This window comes from Tauraco erythrolophus, chromosome 10, assembly GCF_009769465.1.
Source record: "Tauraco erythrolophus isolate bTauEry1 chromosome 10, bTauEry1.pri, whole genome shotgun sequence".
Lineage (NCBI taxonomy): Eukaryota > Metazoa > Chordata > Aves > Musophagiformes > Musophagidae > Tauraco > Tauraco erythrolophus.
Genome location: NC_141474.1, coordinates 5,274,660 through 5,294,958, shown reverse-complemented (window position 1 = coordinate 5,294,958; position 20,299 = coordinate 5,274,660). Strand labels below are relative to the sequence as shown.

The window sequence follows — 20,299 nt, the reverse complement described above, 5'->3', positions numbered from 1 at the left end:
CTCTACAGAAAGTTTTAAAAGCTAGTGTTGTTTTTAAAAATGAAAAACAATCTAGAGCAAAAGAGCTGAAATGCCATCTTTTAGAAAGTGATAATCCTTGTTACAGTATCACTAGAAAATTATTTTTGTATTACATTGTATTGTATTACAAAAGTTAAACAGTTTCAGGGGATTTATACACAAACTTTAATTTAAAAAGTTTAATCTATACAGAAATTGCCAATTACACTTTTACAAGCAGTGTTAATTTACAAAAAAGCAGGCCAAACTTCACAGCTATTGATTTAACATTTCTATCAATGCTTATACAGGTTTTAAAAAAATTGTAACAAAAACCTGGAAAAGGTTGAATTTTAGAATTTGACTAGCTCTCTAACATCTATACCATCCTCTAACAGGAATTTTTCAGATTCTAAAACACTCTAGAACACTTTTTGCACAACAAGAGTTTTGACACTAAAACCCCTCCCTTTCCCGAAAAGCAAAAGAATACATGTTATATCCCTCCCTCCAAAACAAAACAGAGGTGAAAGGAACTGATTTTAACTTACTAAAAGTTAGATGCCTAGCCAAATTCTGTTTAAACATTAAGTGTGCTATTTGACTATCACCTCAACTGGAAACATTTCATTCATTCAGTACTTCAAAAATATACCACCTTCTTAAATTCTTCTCAAGTATGTACTCAATATTTGAGTTCTTCCAACAACCTCAAGCAGGTCTTCAGGCTAAACTTAATAACAAATCCCAAGTAGTATAAATCCTTTCTATTAAGAAATGTTCTACAGAAGTTTTAGTTTTATGTAAGAAGCCCCTTGACACAAACCGCTGTCTTCCTAGTTTTCTCTATTGCTAACAAAATAAAAAATTTATTTTTAATCCTGTACAAGAATTAAGTCAGAGTTGTGTTTATCTTTACTACATAACAGGAAGGTTCTCTCTTATCTTAAGAATAACAGCAACTGGCAAAATGTTTTTTTTCCACTAACTGTGCTGATGATTATCTGAGAAGTTTCAGGATTGTTTACACAGAGCTCTAGCACTGCAGCTGAACACAGACACGAATTTTCTGTTCATGTTTGTAGATGTGGATATACATATGTCTATGCTACAGCCACACTAACAGCAGGTTCCTAGTTAAGTGATAGGGAATGCCTGTGCCATTGCATACCCCTTCCCCCTGGTCACAGCATCCACTCATTGCTGAAAGCCTGAGGATACTGAACATTTAACAAAGGTTTCTTTTATCCAGAAGTTAGTCCCCAAAGTTAAACAGGTGTTAATATAAACAAACCAATCCCGAAGAGTTTAAAAAGTATTCAGACTAAAAATTCTTTCCCCTTCTCAAATCTGCAACTGACACTCTCTTGGCTTCAGTTACGCAGCGTTTCCAGAGCTCTAGTCACTACAGCTGATTGACCTGACAGAGCTTGAAATTCTAACATGAAAACAGAAAAAAATTGAACATGAATTGCTGCAGCACAGTACAGCTCAGCTTACATCATGGGAGATGGACTTTACAGCCTAAAAGTTACATTCTGCTTTGTTGAGTCTATGACCACAGTGAAAATCCTGGTGTGTATTTGAACGAGTTCATGACCATTTAACTATTGTACAAGAGAGTTTAAATAGCTCAGCTTTGGCTTGCGAGTTAACCAAGAATGGTAAAGACTGGCAAACGACTCGAGAGATGCTGCCAGAGAATCAACAAACACCAAATACCATCATTGATAATGAGTTTCATCATGGACAGCTAACAAAGGCAAATAACCAAATGGATAAAAATGGGGCAGAAACAGGGGTTTTGTATGGCTGCGTTAACCACAAAAAGCCCCAGAGCACATGTCCTGGACCAAACAATATTAATAATAATAAGGACTGGGGAAGAAATAGTGTACTAAAACTCCTGTAAATCCCTCTCGCTTCTCACACCCTACATATGTACTTTTAACCTAAACTATTATCCTATCACTAAAGTATAAGTTCATAATAGCAAAATGGGGTATCCACATGTAGGGCAAGACACATCTGTATGCTCATTTAAATGGAATTTGTTTTTTTTAAAAAATTACATATTTCTTGGGCCTGAAACCCAAACCAAACTTTGATCTTCTGATGCAGACTGCTGATGACTTGGAGTCCTAAACACCTGAACAGTAGACTACAGGGTAAGAAATCAAACAAACATTGGCAATGTAGAGTTCTTCCCTACTGCCAAAACCCTGAAAGTAAATGCATACACTGTATACCTACACCCATACTTAATTTATTTAAAGAGAAATATAATCCCTTGTAGAATTCAAGTACTTCAAGATGGTGATTTAGAGGAATTCATTAAAATGTTGATATTTTTGTATGCTTTTTATGCCAGTTTTGCTTTGAAAACGTACTGTTCTTACAAAGGGGCTTTCTTACATCGATTCACAATGACTTAAAATACCTTTCTTTGCAGCGTTAATTTCTCTGATCGCATTAGAATAAAGTCTCAAGTTATTCTCAAGTGACTGGAACACAAAAATGAAGGCAAATGTTCAAAAGTCTCAGTTTTTCCAGAGCTTTCATCTACATCATTGTAGATTAGGAAAAATAAACGCAAAAGAAGAATTAATTTGAGAAAGAAAACACTCCAAAGTTGGAACAGAATTTGCATCCAACACTGCTACAAACATAATCCATAAATATGTTTTCTTTGTATTTTTAAACACCTAAAATGATTTCAATTTCCGCTGAGTATTTCTGTGTTCATACCTCAACATCTACTATTAAGCGGCATACACGTGAGACTGCACCTGTAAAAAGCCGCCTCCTTTGCACTTGGTATGTTAGGTGGAATAAGCTGAGAAAAGGCATACAGGAGCAATATATGAAACGAGGGGTCTGTTTTACACTGTCTCTTTACCTCTACAGAATTATTTGGACAATTAGCCATTGTAAACAAACCCAACCTCAGAAAATAAATTCTGTAGTGCAACTGAGGCAAATTGTAAGAAACAGTGGAAATCCAAAACTTCTGAGAATATGAATGAAGGTGAGTGAGCACGGCTGCAGAGATACTTAGGAGTATGCTTAGGCAAAAAAAGAATATTGAAAAAGTATGAGAAAATCAGGGAGTATTAGAAAACCATGTATTCATAAAAAAAATAATCGTATGAACGAAAGGAAGTTTCAAGCTATTTCTGAGTTGAACCATGATCTAAGTAAAAGCACCTTAATTTATCCTACTTTTAGGTGAGGAAGTGACAGCGGGCAAATACATGAAGGAGAACAGCTGGAAAAAGTGTGCAGGTGGTTCCTTCAACCCAGCCAAGAGCAATGCTTAGACCTCAGAGGGGCAAACTCACTCTTTTGAAAAAGTGAGTTACAGTGACCTCATCAAAACAGACAGATTGCAGAACAAAACTACAGTAGCTTTAACACTTACTGATAGCAAGTAGTGGGGGTTCTTCATGAACTTTCACTGCAAAGTATCTGTCCTAATTTTCTAAAAGCAGATATTCCGATTGTCTGCACAAAACAGACCTATTTTCAGCAGCATTCGTCTGTCCACATTTTCATGTGTTATCTCTCAAAAGTCTCTTAGCAGTCAATAGAAATAAAGTGGAGTTTTAAGGATGCAAGTCATATAACCACTTTTTAGCCACCCAGCTAAGAATGAGATGACTCATTCTTGAGGATCTTGATTCTCTGCGTGATCATAAAGAGCTTCAAATGATTAGCTCAAATGCAGCTAAACTATGAACATCTAAGAGTTTGAAGAGACTATTTCCTCTTGTTATGTTCCTGAATTCAAGAGAACATTTATCTGATATGGTATATACAACTGGTCAAGTGCTTCTTCCTTCTAATGAAACAGCAACAGAACCAGATGTACACCTCCCTTATCCTAGCGTAATATATGACTGACTGCTGAACAGTCTCATAGTTCCAGGAACAAGAACTGTTCTGACCCAAACAAAATAAATTAACATAATGGAGGTTATATCTTTAATTTTTGAGTTCTAGGTTTTTGCAGAACAAGCTCAAGGTACACAACCAGCCTCCAGACCCTGAAATTAAGAAAAGAATCTGATAAAGATCTCTGACCATGGCTGTCATGTTACAGACAGGGCTATTTTCAGAAAAATCCCACACATGGGTCACTTTCTGCACTGCTGCTGCTTTAGGAACCATTCATTGCAAAGAAAAATACCCACTTTGTGCATCCTTCATATTTGAAAGGTTAATTACATTGATGTAAAAGTTTTGGTGTGCTACACCTCACTCCCAGACCGGATCATAAGTCTTTTCCAGTACAACAGAATCCAAATTGCCCATCATCACTTGAATGTAAACTTTTAGTTCAGAGACACGCGCACTGCTGGATTAACTGCTCAGTTTTAGAATGCTTATTTGCAGAATAGAATTGCAGAGAGTCATGAATCTCAAGCCTAGTGATGTTCTAACTGGTCTCTATCACAGATTGAAAGCTTCTATCACAGAGATAACTGAAGAAATCCAAGTGGAAGAGCCCTTGTGCATCTGAAGAAGCTGGTGTGTTCACCATTGGAAAAAGAAACAGTACTCTGATGAATCTTTGTAACATGTCTATAAATTGCTTTTTGAATTGTAAATGGAGTACAGTAATCTGTTAACAGCCAAGGCAACTCAGACACGGGGCCTGATAAAAAAAGCACAAATTCACATCCTCTAGCAATTTATATCACGCATCATAACAGTACAGTGCTGCTCACAAACATCCTATAGACACTGTTGTCACATTGCTACTTTTTTTGTATCTGATGCGGAGGCAGATTATATTAGATCCTCCACTATGAAAGGATTGGAAAGGTCAGAACACTCTGAGCCCTGAAAACACAACAGTGATCTAAAGTGGTATTACAGTTGGCTTTAAGGTCACATTCAAGCTGCTGGCGTGTCAGAAACACTGTCCGTGTTTTGAAGAGGAATCATTTATCCAAAAAGTTAAGTCCAATATAGGCTTATAACTAAGAAAAGGTAGTCCTGTTTCTAGAGCAACAGGTTTAACTCCACATTTATGGGCAAGGTGAGGAATAACACTCTTCTCAGTACACACATTCAGAAGTTTTCTTGACCATCTTTTGAAGCTGTGTTGCAGAATACTGTAAACCCCCTCTCTGCTGCACTGACTGTACTATTTCCAAGTACTAAGTAAACAGACTACTTCAAACATGATGGAGGAACTTAGCAGCTTCAATCAACTTCCTTAAATCCTGCTGAAGCAGCAGTGCAGAATGCCAGACAACTTACATTTCCAAGAATTCTACAGTAATACATACTGGAAGCCTTCAGAACTTACTCTCTTCCTCTACATGTACTTCTAGCATGTCTACTAACCTTTCATGTCACTGAAGTTTTCATAATTAAGCAGCAGCAAAAATAAGAATGACGACAGACTGCCAAAAGAGTGATAAAACTAAAGCATTTGAGGATGGGGAGGCTGGAGGTGGAAGAGAATGGGAGAGGAGGAGTTCTAACCACAAATGCTGATCTTACACAAAATGCATAAAGTTGCTCTTTTGCAAGAGATTTATAAAAGTCTTCTAAAGTGGCAATTTTGTTCCAACTTGTAAGGGTGACTACATCAAGTCAGTAAGATCGTGCCTGAGCTAAGGAAGAGAACAGAGTTGAAAAATTCAGAGATGAGACAAAGCAGGAAAACTCTGTATTCTCCAAAATGTCTAGATGGTGACTCATTCTTAATTGTACCTCATGAAAAAAATGCCTATCAGCTCTGGCGAACCTTCCCTGCCAGGCTCTAATGAGGGTAAATAATTTACCCTCCAAAAAATATCAATTGCAGAGAAGCTTTTGATATTTAGATGGAAAAAAATCAGTAAAAAACTGTACTGAGGAAAGGGCAATGCTACATCTCAACACAGGTGACAAAAGTCTGGTTTTTTGCCCCCTAAATCCAGCATAATACTGAGAGGACTGCACTTGGAGAGTAGTACATGCATGAGGAGCTTTAATCTGTACTGTGCTATCCCTGAGAATGCAAGCTGTCTGTATGCTGATGGGAAGTACCATTCCTGCTGGATCAAACTGAAATGGTCAGAGGAGAGAACCTGTAGAAAACAGAGACAGGCAATGCATATTTAATAGTGGAAGCTGCCTGATGTGAACAGGTTCAAACTACTTCAGTCTAAGCTAGTTTCACATATTTACTTATTAACATAATTTTTTAAAATTATTGTCTCTAGGCATCTGACTTTTTTGACATGAAAAATATATTGAATGTTTGCACAGAATATGTCCTCCTCAAGAAAATACATTCACAGCTCCTGAAAACAGTTTAATTTGAAACTGTGACATTGCTTCTCTCCATGTAGGCTAAAAAGCAAAACTCTTAAAATTAAGTTATCCAAAGAAATGCATAGCACTACAAAAATTTTGTATTACCATAAATGCAAAAAAAAACACTTAACACCACTGAATTCATTCAGGCTAATAACTTTGAGAAAGAAGACTGTGATAGAGGTTCCATTTCTCAACCCTGGCTGCAGTTAGGTGGATCTGAGAGGCACTAGCCCTGCCCTTCCTCCACTTCAGGGATCTGTGCGTAGCAGGAAAAAAGAGCAACTACTCTCACATATGAAACTCAGGAAGCAGAAATTCTCAAAAGAAGAACATCCTAAATATTTGAAGATAACTAACTTACGAAAACAAAGTAGATTCTGACATTTTGAAGTATCTGAAAGCTAAATTGCTATCTAGTGACAAAAGTAAAAAGTATTTAGAAATTATGCTCTTAAATATTGTCACCAATTTACAGTTCTTGCTGCCAATTCCATATGGCACTTTAAATAGAAATCATAGCACAAGATATTTTTAATTCAGATAGATTTGGGGGGTGGGAGGGTAGGAAGAGAATAGGAAATGGTGCCCTGAGCTTCCCTTCACCCCATTAAGGAAGAAAAGTAACAGCAGTTGTATCATTGAAGGAGATATAAAAAAAAAACTGCTTTTTTATAATTTGTCAGCATGTAGATCATGCTGTATAAGTTATACTGCCCTCCTCCATCTACATTTCTCAAGTTTGTTCTAAAATAGAATTTCTATTTTAGCATAGTACCTCTGCTTGTACAATTGCCAACTAATCATGCCAAAATCCCTATTAAAAGACCATATACTGCATGGGTATGTTTACAGTTCCTACCTATTGAAATTCCACTAGACAGGGTGGAGCTTTCTGCCTGCCCTCGGGATGGGACATGAGGCTCCATGACGCTGTCATCCAGTAGGTGCCTTGGTCCTGCGTTGGGGAATGTTGCGCTTTTAAATTCAGCTGTATTCATTTTGTGTATAAAACTAGAAAAGAACAAACATAAAAACGTTACATTATCATCTTTGATATGTTTTAAAAGCTGTTGCTTTAACACTCTGAAGGATTGCATGCAGTATGTTACAAATATCAAACTAAGCCATGGCTCAAATCATAAGCAACTGTGCACAAACTATATTATCTAGAGGAATTGCTAGTCTTGAAACTGAACAGCACTCTTGGAACAAAGATAAAGTCAGAAGTACTTTAAAAATTACTTTCAATATCCTAAGGTATTTTTGTCTTACTGTAACACTTCCATAATTGAAGTTCAGAATTTCATTCTAGCAAATAAAAGGTAAACTTACACAGTACAAATGAAGAGATGAATTACTGAATAGCTACAATCTTCCATTTTTAACAGATGACGAAGGAACTGATATACAGTGATTAAGATATTAATTAGAAGCACACCTACATAGAAAAAAACCTGATGCCATTACTATACAAAGTTATATGAAAGTCTAAAAAGAGGGTCTCATCACAAAAATATCGAAAGAGCAATTATTTCAGTTTGTATTTCAAATAATTATACTGGCACAGAGTTGCTGTAAGTGACAGTTTTGTCATTCAGAAAGAGCCTATTCTGGCTAACTCATTGTCTACTTTTATCATCATAACAGCCACACAGTCTTCCTATTTGGACTAATTCTCTTCGGTTGGGATACTACCATTACAGTTCTGAGCTTGCTCTCTTGCCATACATTGCTCTCCAAGTGAAGTATTTGTGTACAAATCATGCTACTTTCTCAAAACAAAGCTTTTGTATTGAAAAATGATACATCACAGATTTTTAGGTTAAATGAAATGCTGACTTGTATCCCAGGCTGTGACATTTCCTGTGTCCGTGTGGTATCAGGTTCCTAGGCGAAGGGGGTGTTGGTGGCAGCAAGGCTCCTTCAGCCGCAACGCTTTTCCGTCCACTTTGTGGAGACGCTCCGACTTCAGAGCCTGGGAACAAAAGAGACATTACTCTCGAGGAACTTTAGAATTACTGTCAGAGTTACTTCTAAAAAAAATTGCAGAAGAGTTGCACAAAACTTCTTAAATTCAATTTGTAAGAGATAGCCTGTAATAAAACTCACTGATAATTCACAATCTGTACTTTAGAGGTTTTTTTCACAGAATTAAAAATAAACACACTTATTTCAAATAGACCATCTTGTCACAAGTATTTTTTAAGTCTTAAAGGTTGCTGCATCAGCTACGCTGGCATTAAACAGGTCCTCCTGATTCTATGTTCTGAAACTCCTGCCTTCAACCACTTTTGAAATCAATCAAAAATAACGTACATTTGTGGAAGCATACTATACTATGAAAAGTTTAGATGAAGGCTCTTCTGTCTAGAAGCAATAAACAATGAATATTTAATAGCTCTTCACCCCAAATGATACTAACAAGTTAGTGCCACAATACATACAAGAACCAAAAAAATGACTCAATTCCTTGAAAGAATTTCTTTACAGATCACCTTTAGACTTTTTACTACAAATATACAGTGTTTATACTTCACACTTCTTTATTAGCTTCAGGAAAATATTTTCCATGTTTGCAACTCAGAAATAATGCATTTGACAACTTCAAGTCTTCTAACATTTATTAAGCATTTACCTACTAAATCTTCTCTGGAAGCAGCAGAGTGGGGGGTGCTGGTCCCTGGTTCTATCTTTAATGAAAGTCTGCATTAAAGAAGCATTAAAAATTACTTCATCAGGAAGTAGAAGCATATGAAAGTAAGTTTTTGAATACTTTTTTTTTAATTTACAATTGAAAGCTGCCTGTTTCTACAATTGCAAGAAACACTTATAAAGTTAATACAAACTATGCATAGTTACCTTTAACACACGCTATTTCCAAACATGCTTTTTAATTTTTTTTTTTTAGGTGGAAAACCCCCTACTACTGAAACAGGGCCCAGGATTCAAAAAATAACCTGCTAGGGCATAATGTAGTAAATGAGTCTATTGCTTTGGTTCATATAGACCAGGACAAGTTTGCAACACCAAGTTGAAGACAGACGAGACTCAACTGCAAAACCGTGGCTACAGCACAGCCCTGCAAACTCTTCTGCACTAAGGAGCCTGAGGCAGCTGGCACAGCCAGTCACAAGCAGCCGGCAGCCACCAGTTGCCATCCTCATCGTTTGAGAGCAAAAGCTCAACGTGAGCCACTAAGGAGCTGTGGCAAAGTCACACTGTGGAAGGAGCTGGGGCAGAGGCTCTGCATAGGCACCACCCTCCAGGAAAAGCACAGCCACACTTGAGCCAGGACCTACACGGCCCTGGGACCGCCAACACATACATGAAACTCAGCGACAAGACCACGACTCTAACATAAAACCTGGGAAGAACAAGAGTGTACAACTGCCCCCCCCCCCCCCCCCCAGGCTAAAATATTTATACTCACTACACTTCACGTTTCAAATTTTTCTATAAAGTGCACTAGTTTGCTCAGCCAAGCCTTTTGTCTTCACTGGTGTAAAAGTCAAAATCCTTCCTGAGCGTTTTGAAAAATACATTATCAACCTGATTGCATCCATAATTCAAGCTTTTTACACAACAAGCACTTTTTAATGATATTTCCAAGAGTACCACAAACAGGGCAGACTCCAGGAGCAGAGAACTCCAGGAAGACCAAACGTATCTTGTTCACACAGTTTGCAGAACTAAAATCTTTGAAATTAGCAGGGTTGGAAAAGCATCTACTTAATTTTTGGGAGAAAACGTTTGAAATTGGGCAGCTCCTCTCCTACCCATCCCCAGACAGTTTAACAATGACCCATTACAATTTTAAAACTTAGTTTTTTAAAATAAAATAAAATCCTTTAGGAAGAAAAAGCATATTCAAGTCATAATGGCTGTTTTATAACTTTTGCCTTTTTGCAGACACCTTAGGGTATAAAAAGTATAATAGTCACTTATAGCAAGGCTAGTTCTTCAAAACACACTCTTTCCCTGTAAAAAATGCAGTTTGGAGATGTACAAAACCCATAGGCGTAAAAACAGACTTTCTGAGTGTTTTTGCATTATGTGCAATTGTCTCCATTCGTTTTCCTGATACCAAAACGTGGGTTGTACAGGATGAAGAGACTGTAGCTCCTTCAGCAATAAAATTCCCACTATTAGTGAGTCCTACCTAGTGAATGTGGAGGAAGGTGGAGCGTGGAATTCACAAAAATAATATGCCACTATGAAGCAGACACTGCAGTTTGGTGAGGTTTTTTTTTCCCCCTTCAAATGGCTGACCAGAGAGCTTTATTCCCAGTGACAAGCAACAGTTTCAAAATCAGGCTACAGAACATGTCAGCAAAAAGCTGAAGTCCAACACTTGCACATGAACATGCAGAGAACAACTTACAAATCAAAGATGTAGCATGTGAAGGGAGGCCAAGTATCTGAGCCCTTGTTAACTGGTTCTTTGACACAAACTGAAGGGTCCCATTTCCTGCCTTTTAGTAAATCCAAGTCAGGGCTACTAAATTGTAAACTGTATTTGTTCCTCCAGTGTGCACACCCCTCCCATCACACCATTTGAATGGAGCTACACAAGTAACCAATTCAACACAACCCAGGTGACAAACTTCCAGGGTGGGCAGGATGGGAATGGGTGGGGAACCTTCTCAAGCAGATCAGTCAGAGAAGAAAAACTTTCTTCATACGCAACAGATTTGCTTTAGGTTTTTTCCTATCCTCAGGGCTTGTTCCTGTCTCTTGCCAGAAATTTCCATCCCCCGACTTTGCTGGATGCCAAATCACTTAATACAGTAATAATCCTTTAATTAAGGAAGTAGAAACCTCTGTTTGGGGCCGTATACTTGGGGGAGGAATGGACAGGGACATAGATGGACAATATCTGGCCTCTCAAAAATCAAGTGCTTACGTTTTACTCACACTGTATAACCTAATCAAAAAGAAAAATATAAAATGAAAGTGAAATATATATGAAAGTGAAAGCTTTAAGTCACCCTCAGTAAGAACCTGGGGCTGGACACACAGATGACTTGGTTCTGATGAAAAATGACATAAGCTATCTCCAACCATGGGATCCATCTTGTTGACTGAATGGCATTACACATGAGCCAGAAGTACGGAGCCTTCATGAGTGAACACTCAGAGGTCTGCAGATCAACGCAACACACCAAACAGATCCAGAAGCCAGAGGCTGATGCAGTCAGGCATAGAAAGGAAAAAGACAGGTCATTCCGCACACTAAAAATTGTTTTGAGCACAGGACTCTGCTGTAACCCCACTACTTGCAACTGGTGCATCTGAGACGCATAATCCACCGATAAAAGTGCAATCTTGAAAATGACAGGCTTTGTGTTATCAAAGTTATCTTGTCATGAGTTACAGTCAGTTATAGCACTTCATACTTACTTGTAATTGTCGTCTTCTACAAACTTTTGTAGTTCTTCTATGTACTGAACTGAGTTTAGATATTTTTGGACATGAGGCAACAGAGGAATATCTGGAGAACAGATGAGATTCATTATCACTGTACCATTCACTAGGAAGCAAAGTCATTTTCCAAAAACTACTTAAACAGAATCAGATCTCTTGCCTTTTTATGTGAGACAGAGGTACAAACTACAGCCCCTACAGATGTTGATATTTCTGTCCTTCATAGCAATTCTCATGCATCGAGCTGACATTCCCCACATCCATAAAGCCAGGGTTGTATCCCCCTAGAGCTGATTTACTTATCAGAGAATATACCAGGGAAAAGTGAGAGCACGCCCCTGATCAAACTGCAGTCCCGAACCTGGAGGGTTGTATCTGAGACTCTTTCACATATGAGCCTGCATTCTCATTATGTTGAGCTTTCAGTGAAGACACAATCCTGTGCTAATTTACACTCTACCCTCACAAATACAGCCTTACGACTTTACCAGAACTTGAAGAGGACTGTGAGAGAGACCATCTTTGAAGAAAAAATACATTATCTGACCTATGAACAGAACTATAAATGTCCACAAGAGAAGCTGAACATATCTCCAGTAAAAGAACTCTTCCAAAAGCAATCATACTATTTTCAGAATTCATAGTCATAAAATTATGAACCAGGGATACAAGTTTATAATGTACTAGTAAAACTGCTGTTAAGTACAACGTATTCTATGTTTTTCATCACAAAATACGTACTGCAAAAATGTGTGTCATGTAAGAAAAAGGCAATTTTATTCTGTCACCTCATGCTGATGCTCTGTCATAACCAACAGTACCAGAATAAACTCAGACTTTCGGGCTGAGAGATTGAGGAAGAATGTTAACGGCATTCAAATGGGTTGGGCCTTACACTGCGTTACGGAAGACATTAAAGCCTTTAAAGTTGTTCTCTTTAATACTGCAACATTTACACACTAGCTTACCATATTCACACGACTGCTGTAAATCTGAGATAATTCGAAGAATGTTGTTCATTAAATTTGTTCTTTGCTCGCTTTCCAGAATGCTCCCTGTTGATGGGTAGGCAGAGTCAATATACGTCAAGTCGGACAGATAAATACCTGAAACAAGATTAGAATGAAAAGTTTCTTTATTTAGTGTATCATATTTAGCAAAAAAACCTCACAAACAATATTTTGAAGAATTTTTGCTTTAATTGACTAATGCACATGCAAGTTGACAACAGCATTGCCTCAGAGTATTAGTTCAGGTTTACCTGAGAAATCACTTGGACAAACCTGCAGACCTCAGAGTAAAACAACAATAGTGCTTGGACTTAATGGGAAAGTACATCTTTGTGTCACCTTTGCTTGGGATTGACTTTGCACTCTCCTCAACCACTCGGTCCTTAGTTTGGCCAACCTTATCTCAGCTGTGTTCGCAGATGCTGAGGGTAGGATTACAGCTGGGTTTCTGTGTGCAAGCTTTCATTCTCTGTTCAACAAATCTCAATGGGAGGCAGATCCCTCCTGCATGACACCAGGCATAGACTAGCTGACTTTGACAGTGTCATTATTTTGAAACCTAAAAGTAATCACAAGGACATGCACAACTATCTGTGAACCTAATCTTCTGCCATATCACCAATTAAGTATTCCCTCGACAAATATGAAGCACATGAAACACACGCTGTTAAAATAAATGATCGAAATTACTAATGATTTTAGGAAAGTCTACTACTTCACTCCTCCAACTCAGCAATTAAAAAAACACAAGGAAAAATCATATTACCCATAAGTCTTCAAGCTGAATAGAAATTCAAACCTAACTTGCAGCAACATGGGAAAAGTTAACTAGGCTAAAAGTACACTCAAATTGAAATGCGGTACAAGTCTTGCAGTTCATATTAATTGCAACTCCAAAGATCCAACAGCCTTATAAATAAGTCTCTTCAAGTCTTCTACCTGCTTTCTTCCCCAACACCATTTTTAACCTTACTACTCTTTCAGCCCCTTGATCGTGCAGAGAGGGATGTCCTCCCTTGTGTATGTCCTTGTCCTTACATACTAATGCTGCAGATAAACTGCTTATTTTAATTCTGAATTCAACTCAAGTTATTGAACTTCACCCAAAGACTAATCTTTTCTGCCTCAACTAAATAGATCCTGACCAACTCTGCTATTAAAAGGAATTACTTTTCATCCCTTGCATTTTCCACAAAAGATATCCAAATTAAAAAAACAAAACCAAAACCAAACAAACTTAGATAATCTTTTAAAGAACCAGGGAATTTCTAAAATTATACTTTGCTTTACTCTCAGACTTGTATAACCAGAATCGTAACAAGAAGTTTGGCTTTACAGGTGGAAGACCATTAATACAACCTCACAAGAACAGCAGTTCGTGTTTGTATAGCACCTACCCAGTACAGTCCTCAAATGTGAGCTGGGAAACTCTGGGCACCGGTCCAAAATCAACACATACACACATGTGTGTGCACACACACAGAAACAAATTAAAATACTTGTGGTTGAAAGGTGACATATAAAAAAAGTGAATAAAAATGTATTACACATGACATGATATACTATTACATTTCTCAATTTTCTATTCTGTTAACATAAGTTCATTAAAAAATAGAAAGGATAATCAGAAACATCAGATAGCATTGCAATATAAATGTGGCTATCTAGACTGCATAAACTATCCTGAATCTAAATTTGCTAAGCAACCTCCAAGTAAGCCTTAAAAATCCCAAACCTGCTTAGTCTACAACAGAAATAAACCATACTTACTAATTATAATTAAAGAAATCCACTACGAACAGGCACCTGTAATATTACGCATGATTTTATAAACCAATGTATATGTAGGATTATCCTTCTGAATGCCTTGCTCAATTAAGCACTGATTTTTTAAATTTTTTTTTCTTTTAGCTAAAGCAGGAGCTCTTCTGTAGCAAGCTGTTCTCTCAACTTATTTGATGCATTTCTATGAAGTCTAAAATAATTTTGAAAGCATACTAGGGTAATTCTCTTTCAAACGTAATTGGCACGTCCTTTGTGAAGAAATCAAAAAGATTAATGAAAGCAAATTGAATGCACTTCAGTGCTGGCTGACTATTGACAGAAGTAAAAACAGTATTCTGCATTCTTCACAGGGCATAATCTCTGTGGCTTTTGCTACTTCTAACACCAGTCAGATGTTATCAAATATTCTGATACCTGCCCAAAACCATCACATACACAGTTTTAACACTTTCCACATGTACCGGAGACTTTGTGCATTTAACAACTGGAACTGTTTCTTATTAAGTGAACATCAAGAATTGAATGCGACATTCTGTTGAACATTCTTCTAGACTATAAATGGTTCATTTTTCCTGTTGTATCCAGCCAGGCTGCCCCTTTTATTCCCAGCAACACAAATCGAGTTTTATCAGTCTGAAAGAATCTTTCTTCTAAATGAAGCCCAGTACTGTAATAACTTGAAAGGCATCTTTAGGCAGCGTAGTAAAAATGTTTGATTTGTAATTGCCTGCTGAACTCTTGCACAGTCTGTTGCCATATGGTACCCTCCCTTCTCCTGGCAAACAATCTTGCCTTGTTCATAACTTCTCTGCCTCCCTACCCCCTCCTTTTCTGGAGGGTATGGATAGGAAATCCGAAGGAGGAGTTTCTTCTGCTCTCAGTGTGTTCACGGTGACATCATAGGTGGGCTGAACGTCTAAGTCGAGTGTGTGTTTGTTTAAAAAAAACTGTCCAAAAGTGATGTATATGGAATCTGGGTCAGCTGTAGCTGGTTAGTGCACTTCTGCATGTGAGAGTAAAACACTGCAGTTTCAAAAATATTTCTTTCTCTCTTCTGGAATAAAACATACTGGAACATTACTTTTTTCTTTTTTTTTTTTTTTTAAATGATTAGCTAGCTTGGTTATCGTATGGAGAAACCCAATTCCTCAATACAGCTTGGATCTAACAGAGAAAGACAAAAGCAGTTTTCAACTCTAACTGCAGATTAACAATCCACAGCATTGGGTAATATAGGAAGAAAAAGCAACTCGGCCTCTGGATTTTCCATCTACCACAGAAGTAAAACAGCTGGAAGATTTTATTTTCTTGGTAAGTTTTAAAGTTATTCTTACTTGCAAGTTTAATGTTGAGCTATTTGTGAATTCTACATACATCTCCTTCAACATACAATTGTGAAGAAATAAATCTCTCTCAGTCTGAGAATAGTTTGACAACTAAAATATAAAAGTCACTTTTGTGGCATTTGGTAGACTGGAAACTTGGAAAGAATTAAACAGGATTCTGCATAAGTGCAGAGACTAACTCATTCCAGTTGTAAGGAAGAACAGGTTTCAGTTGTTTAGCTGTAAATCTTCTGTAGGTTTTGTTATATACAGTTACAGAAAATTAGTACTACCAGATTCTCTGCTAAGCATGTAATTTGGGTATTGTGAACATATTAACATGAAATTCTGCTCCTACCAGAAAGTAAAAGCCAAAAACCCTATCGACTTCAGGGAAGCTGGATTTCACCCAACACCAGAGCATAGACCTAGCATTACTAGAACTAGAAAATGGATACCTCAATAAAACCACTGTAAAAAGTCCCAAGCAAATCAATGCACATCTGCACACAGCAATCATTGTATATCGTTACAATTAAATTTTTATTTATGGTACTTCTGAGCAGTAGAAGTAGTCCAAGTTGTACAACCAACCAAGAAACCCGAGTCATACTCGATTCAGAATATAATCAAGTTTGAAACACAAACTATTGTGCAGCTGAAAATCCAAAGACATTGCTGCAACAGGCACTAATCCCTTCCTTTAACAATTTGTGGAACGATGGGAAAGCTAGCTGTACCTCAGTTGAGCAGCAGGTTTTTTTTCTAAATAAAGATTCATTTTATAAACATGAAATGCAGCATACAAGGCAACACTATATTAAGTGGAAAACAGAAGGTTTTGTTACAGTTCTTTGGGGGTAGGGAGGGGGAAGGATGCAGTTGCAAGTCAAGGATTAAACCGAAAAAGTTGTTTACAAACAGGAAAAAAAAGCACAGATGACAAGAGAGCTGCTAATACATAATTTTCTACTTTTTGCCTTTCTTCATCTGACTTGGAAATTAAAATACAGTGAATAATCCAGAACAATGGAAAAGAATTTAAGTTACATATTTGTATTAACAAACTCTCAGAAGTGTCTGACGTTAAGAGAGAATGAAGAGGATGAGGTTAAAGTAAGAGCAAAGTGTTACAGAAAGCAAACTTAATTAAGGTTTAGTAGCTATGGGAGAAAAAAAGTCTGAAGCAGTCTTGACAAACAAGAAAGATGGATCTTTTCCAAGTTCTTGAGCCCTTTTTCTTACTATGCTTTTGTGCTTCTTTACATGTTAAAGAGAACCATCTAAACAACAACAAAAACCTCCATTTGAAGCCTACATTGTCTGCTTTGGACACCGCTCTCCATTCATTCATGATTAGCCAAGGTTTTGATTTATGCTGCTTAGAACAATTCCTAAATCTTTCACAAATGAAAACAGCTGAGTCAATTTCAAAGCAATACACTGGCTGCATGCAAGGTTTTAACTTTTTTGCTGTCTTCCAACTTTAGAGTTTGAATTTCAACATGCTTATTTTAAACAAATAACAGACTACTAATATTGTGCTGTTGCCACAAGAATGAAGTGATGTATGATAGCAAAATATGCCATTTGAAGTTTTACAGAAATTCACTTCAAAGAGTGGAAGTTCAGAGTCTTTAAACTTTTGCCAGTATATATGTAGCTTTATCAGGTTTTAACTATTGTTTTACTGGGCTTCGTTTGTTGTTTGTAACATGCCCTATTAGTCTGGTCCTTAAAATTTGTACACCAGTGCATGAAATAAAAGTTCCTATAACATCACTAGATGGTTAATGTCTTCAGTATCTGTTTTACAGAGAATTCTGGAGCCTCTAAATAACACATTTCCAAATGTAAAAATGCACCACTCCATTGTAGCTGCCTGTTAAAATGTTGCAAATAAACACAAGGGCTGCAAACAAACGTAAAGGAACCCTCACACAAACTTCACAAAGAAATCTGGAAGTGTTATGATATTTTGCTGTGTTTTCAGAATATCTACTTTCACAAGATTTTTAAACCTCTTCTGAAGAGAATTTCTAAGAATCTATCATTTTTAGAAGTGACACATTTTCAATGACTACTTCAAAACCCCCTGAAGACTTTTGATTGCCTTTTCTAAAAGGAATCAGATCCCCATTAATCTCACGGAAGTAGAATTCTGTGACTTAATACACGATGTATCTGACTAACAACAACCAATAATGTATTATTCCTGGATTCCAGTCAATACAATTGAAAGCAATCCTGTTATTCCACCAAAGGCAGAGTGACTTGATGGGAAAACACTTGTTTTATACAGGGGAAAGCCACAAATACATCAAAAATCCATGTGAACATTTCTCCTACAGTAAGAGTGTTTTTCCCACATCATTACTTCTAATGTTATGGACCCAGTTTTAAGCTAACACCCCCGCCCCCCCAACACAAAGAGACTATGCTTATTCTGTGTAAAGACAGGGAATATAGATGGTTTTATTGATTTTAGCTGCTTAGACAAAGCTTAACAGAAAATTAAGTAAATATGACATCAATTACAGAGTTTTCAGATCAACTGGTGTCATGTTCAGAAGATCTTTATTTTCAATATTATCACTTACTTTCTCAAAAAAACCCTGTTTCTCTTCCTGTTTTATGTGTTTATAAGTGGAGGTTTGTATAAGAAGGCACCATGAGTATGACTATTATTTTAAAAAACATTCTGAATAAAGTTATGTACCGATACTGCGCTTTCCATACAAAGGGAATCCTATACTCAACATTTACCTGCAACACTTCCACTACATTCAGTAGTAACAACCTACACTGCCCAGGGAGAAGCCGTCTCCGTCAGCTCTGAAAGAACAGATTCTAATTTGTGTTGTGGGTCTCCAAACCTACATCCTGCTGAACGTGAGCGTCACAGCAGTACAACAGAGAACAAACAGTCTGCTGTGTAGAAAGTTAAAAATGCCAAATACATACTAGCTTCCACACCGCCTCATCCCTGCAACTCTAATATTCGTAAGAGAGAATATTTTTGGGGGTAACAGTCCATGTTATAGTAGTGTCTCGGTGAAAGTCAAAAATAGTAGTTACTGCTTTATTTTGCTGTTTTAAATTGGAATTTTGTTCCTTTAAACACTTTTAAAAGTAACCAATTTTGGAAAAAAGTTGGGGTTTTTTTTGTTTTGGTTTGTTTTTTTTTTTTTTTTCATTGGGGTCAGTCTGGAAAAAGACAGACACCAGAAGAAAAGGAATGGTATTAAATGTAAAATGCTGTTGAAGCCCTCTCCACAGTTCTGAGTATTTCTGACAAGATGATGATGAAGTTTGTGTTGCTATGAATAGCTGCACATTTTCTCCTGCAGGAGCAATAAAACATCAGCGTGCCAGAACATACGTAATGCTGCTTCTACAGAAATCTGAGACCCAAAACTGGGTGACACAGAAACACGACAGAACCAAGTGAAGTGACAGTCTATTCTAACTTAAAATCCATAACAGTTCATAAGGACTTAAATAATGTATTTTAAAGCAATAGTATGTCTGTAATCACGAGCTCTCTCGCTTATTTTCCAAGATCTGCACTCAGGTATTTCAGCAGCTTCACTCACTACAAGCAACTCTAGATTTGCAGGAAGGGTTTGGGACTGCAGTTTTGTCTAAACTGATCCTGGAGCCTCCACTGCCTCGTCTCATAGCAGTTGTGACACTACCTGAACACCTAAACCTGAGAATCTGTGACATAATGTGTCCGATTAAAAAAACCCTGAAACTATTTCCAAACTCCAATATTTGTCGGTTTTTGGTCTTACATATTAGGCTATAATTCTGTGATATTTTAGATAAACAGTTGATGTTTTTTTAAGCTGCTTGCCCAGAACATCAGGAAATTTCTCAAACAGTATTTTCATTTCCTTCTAAGCTGATTAAAACTCCAGGTAAATAACTTACGCAGGATCTATTCTTGTATAACAAGTTAGGCATTAAGCTGCTCAAACAGGCCAAGCAACATCGTAAGACGTTTGACTTTTTCAACATCAAAATTTCCATGGAAGCATATATGTTCCCTACCTACCAGGTAGGTTTTCGACAGGAACCCATCCCTGCTTATCTGAAAGTCTTAGTTTAATATAAGACATTTGAATTATTTCAAAGTTCTAGGGCATAACCTTATGCAGCTGTTGCATTTGGTTATGCTATATTAGACTATTTAATTCATTTTATGGTCTGACAGCACATAGACACAGAACTTCTAACTTTAACACATAAGTGTAAACATTCAAAATGAAGACACAATATTAAAAGAAACACGGAAAGCAGACTGCAGAACACACAGTCAGAAAGTGGCTGCATTGCAAAATGTTTTGTTTTGAAAGATTCATTTAAGTTTTAATGTATTTCAGGGGAAAATGTGCTGCTGTGGGGAAAAACCCCAGCCATTCATTATTTAAG

The 20,299-nt window shown here is 37.1% G+C and overlaps 1 protein-coding gene across 2 annotated transcripts in view; it reads right to left on the bottom strand.

Annotated features, from left to right (window-relative positions):
* Positions 1 to 20,299, bottom strand: part of RALGPS2 (Ral GEF with PH domain and SH3 binding motif 2) — a 118,107-nt gene that overhangs the window by 21,274 nt on the left and 76,534 nt on the right. For both annotated transcript variants that reach the window (XM_009991230.2, XM_009991237.2), the window contains 5 exons: positions 12,711 to 12,848; positions 11,719 to 11,809; positions 8,954 to 9,021; positions 8,158 to 8,293; positions 7,178 to 7,329 (listed from right to left, as the gene is read on the bottom strand). In XM_009991230.2, coding sequence (XP_009989532.1) covers positions 7,178 to 7,329; positions 8,158 to 8,293; positions 8,954 to 9,021; positions 11,719 to 11,809; positions 12,711 to 12,848 — 585 coding nt within the window. The remainder of the gene's footprint in view (positions 1 to 7,177; positions 7,330 to 8,157; positions 8,294 to 8,953; positions 9,022 to 11,718; positions 11,810 to 12,710; positions 12,849 to 20,299) is intronic.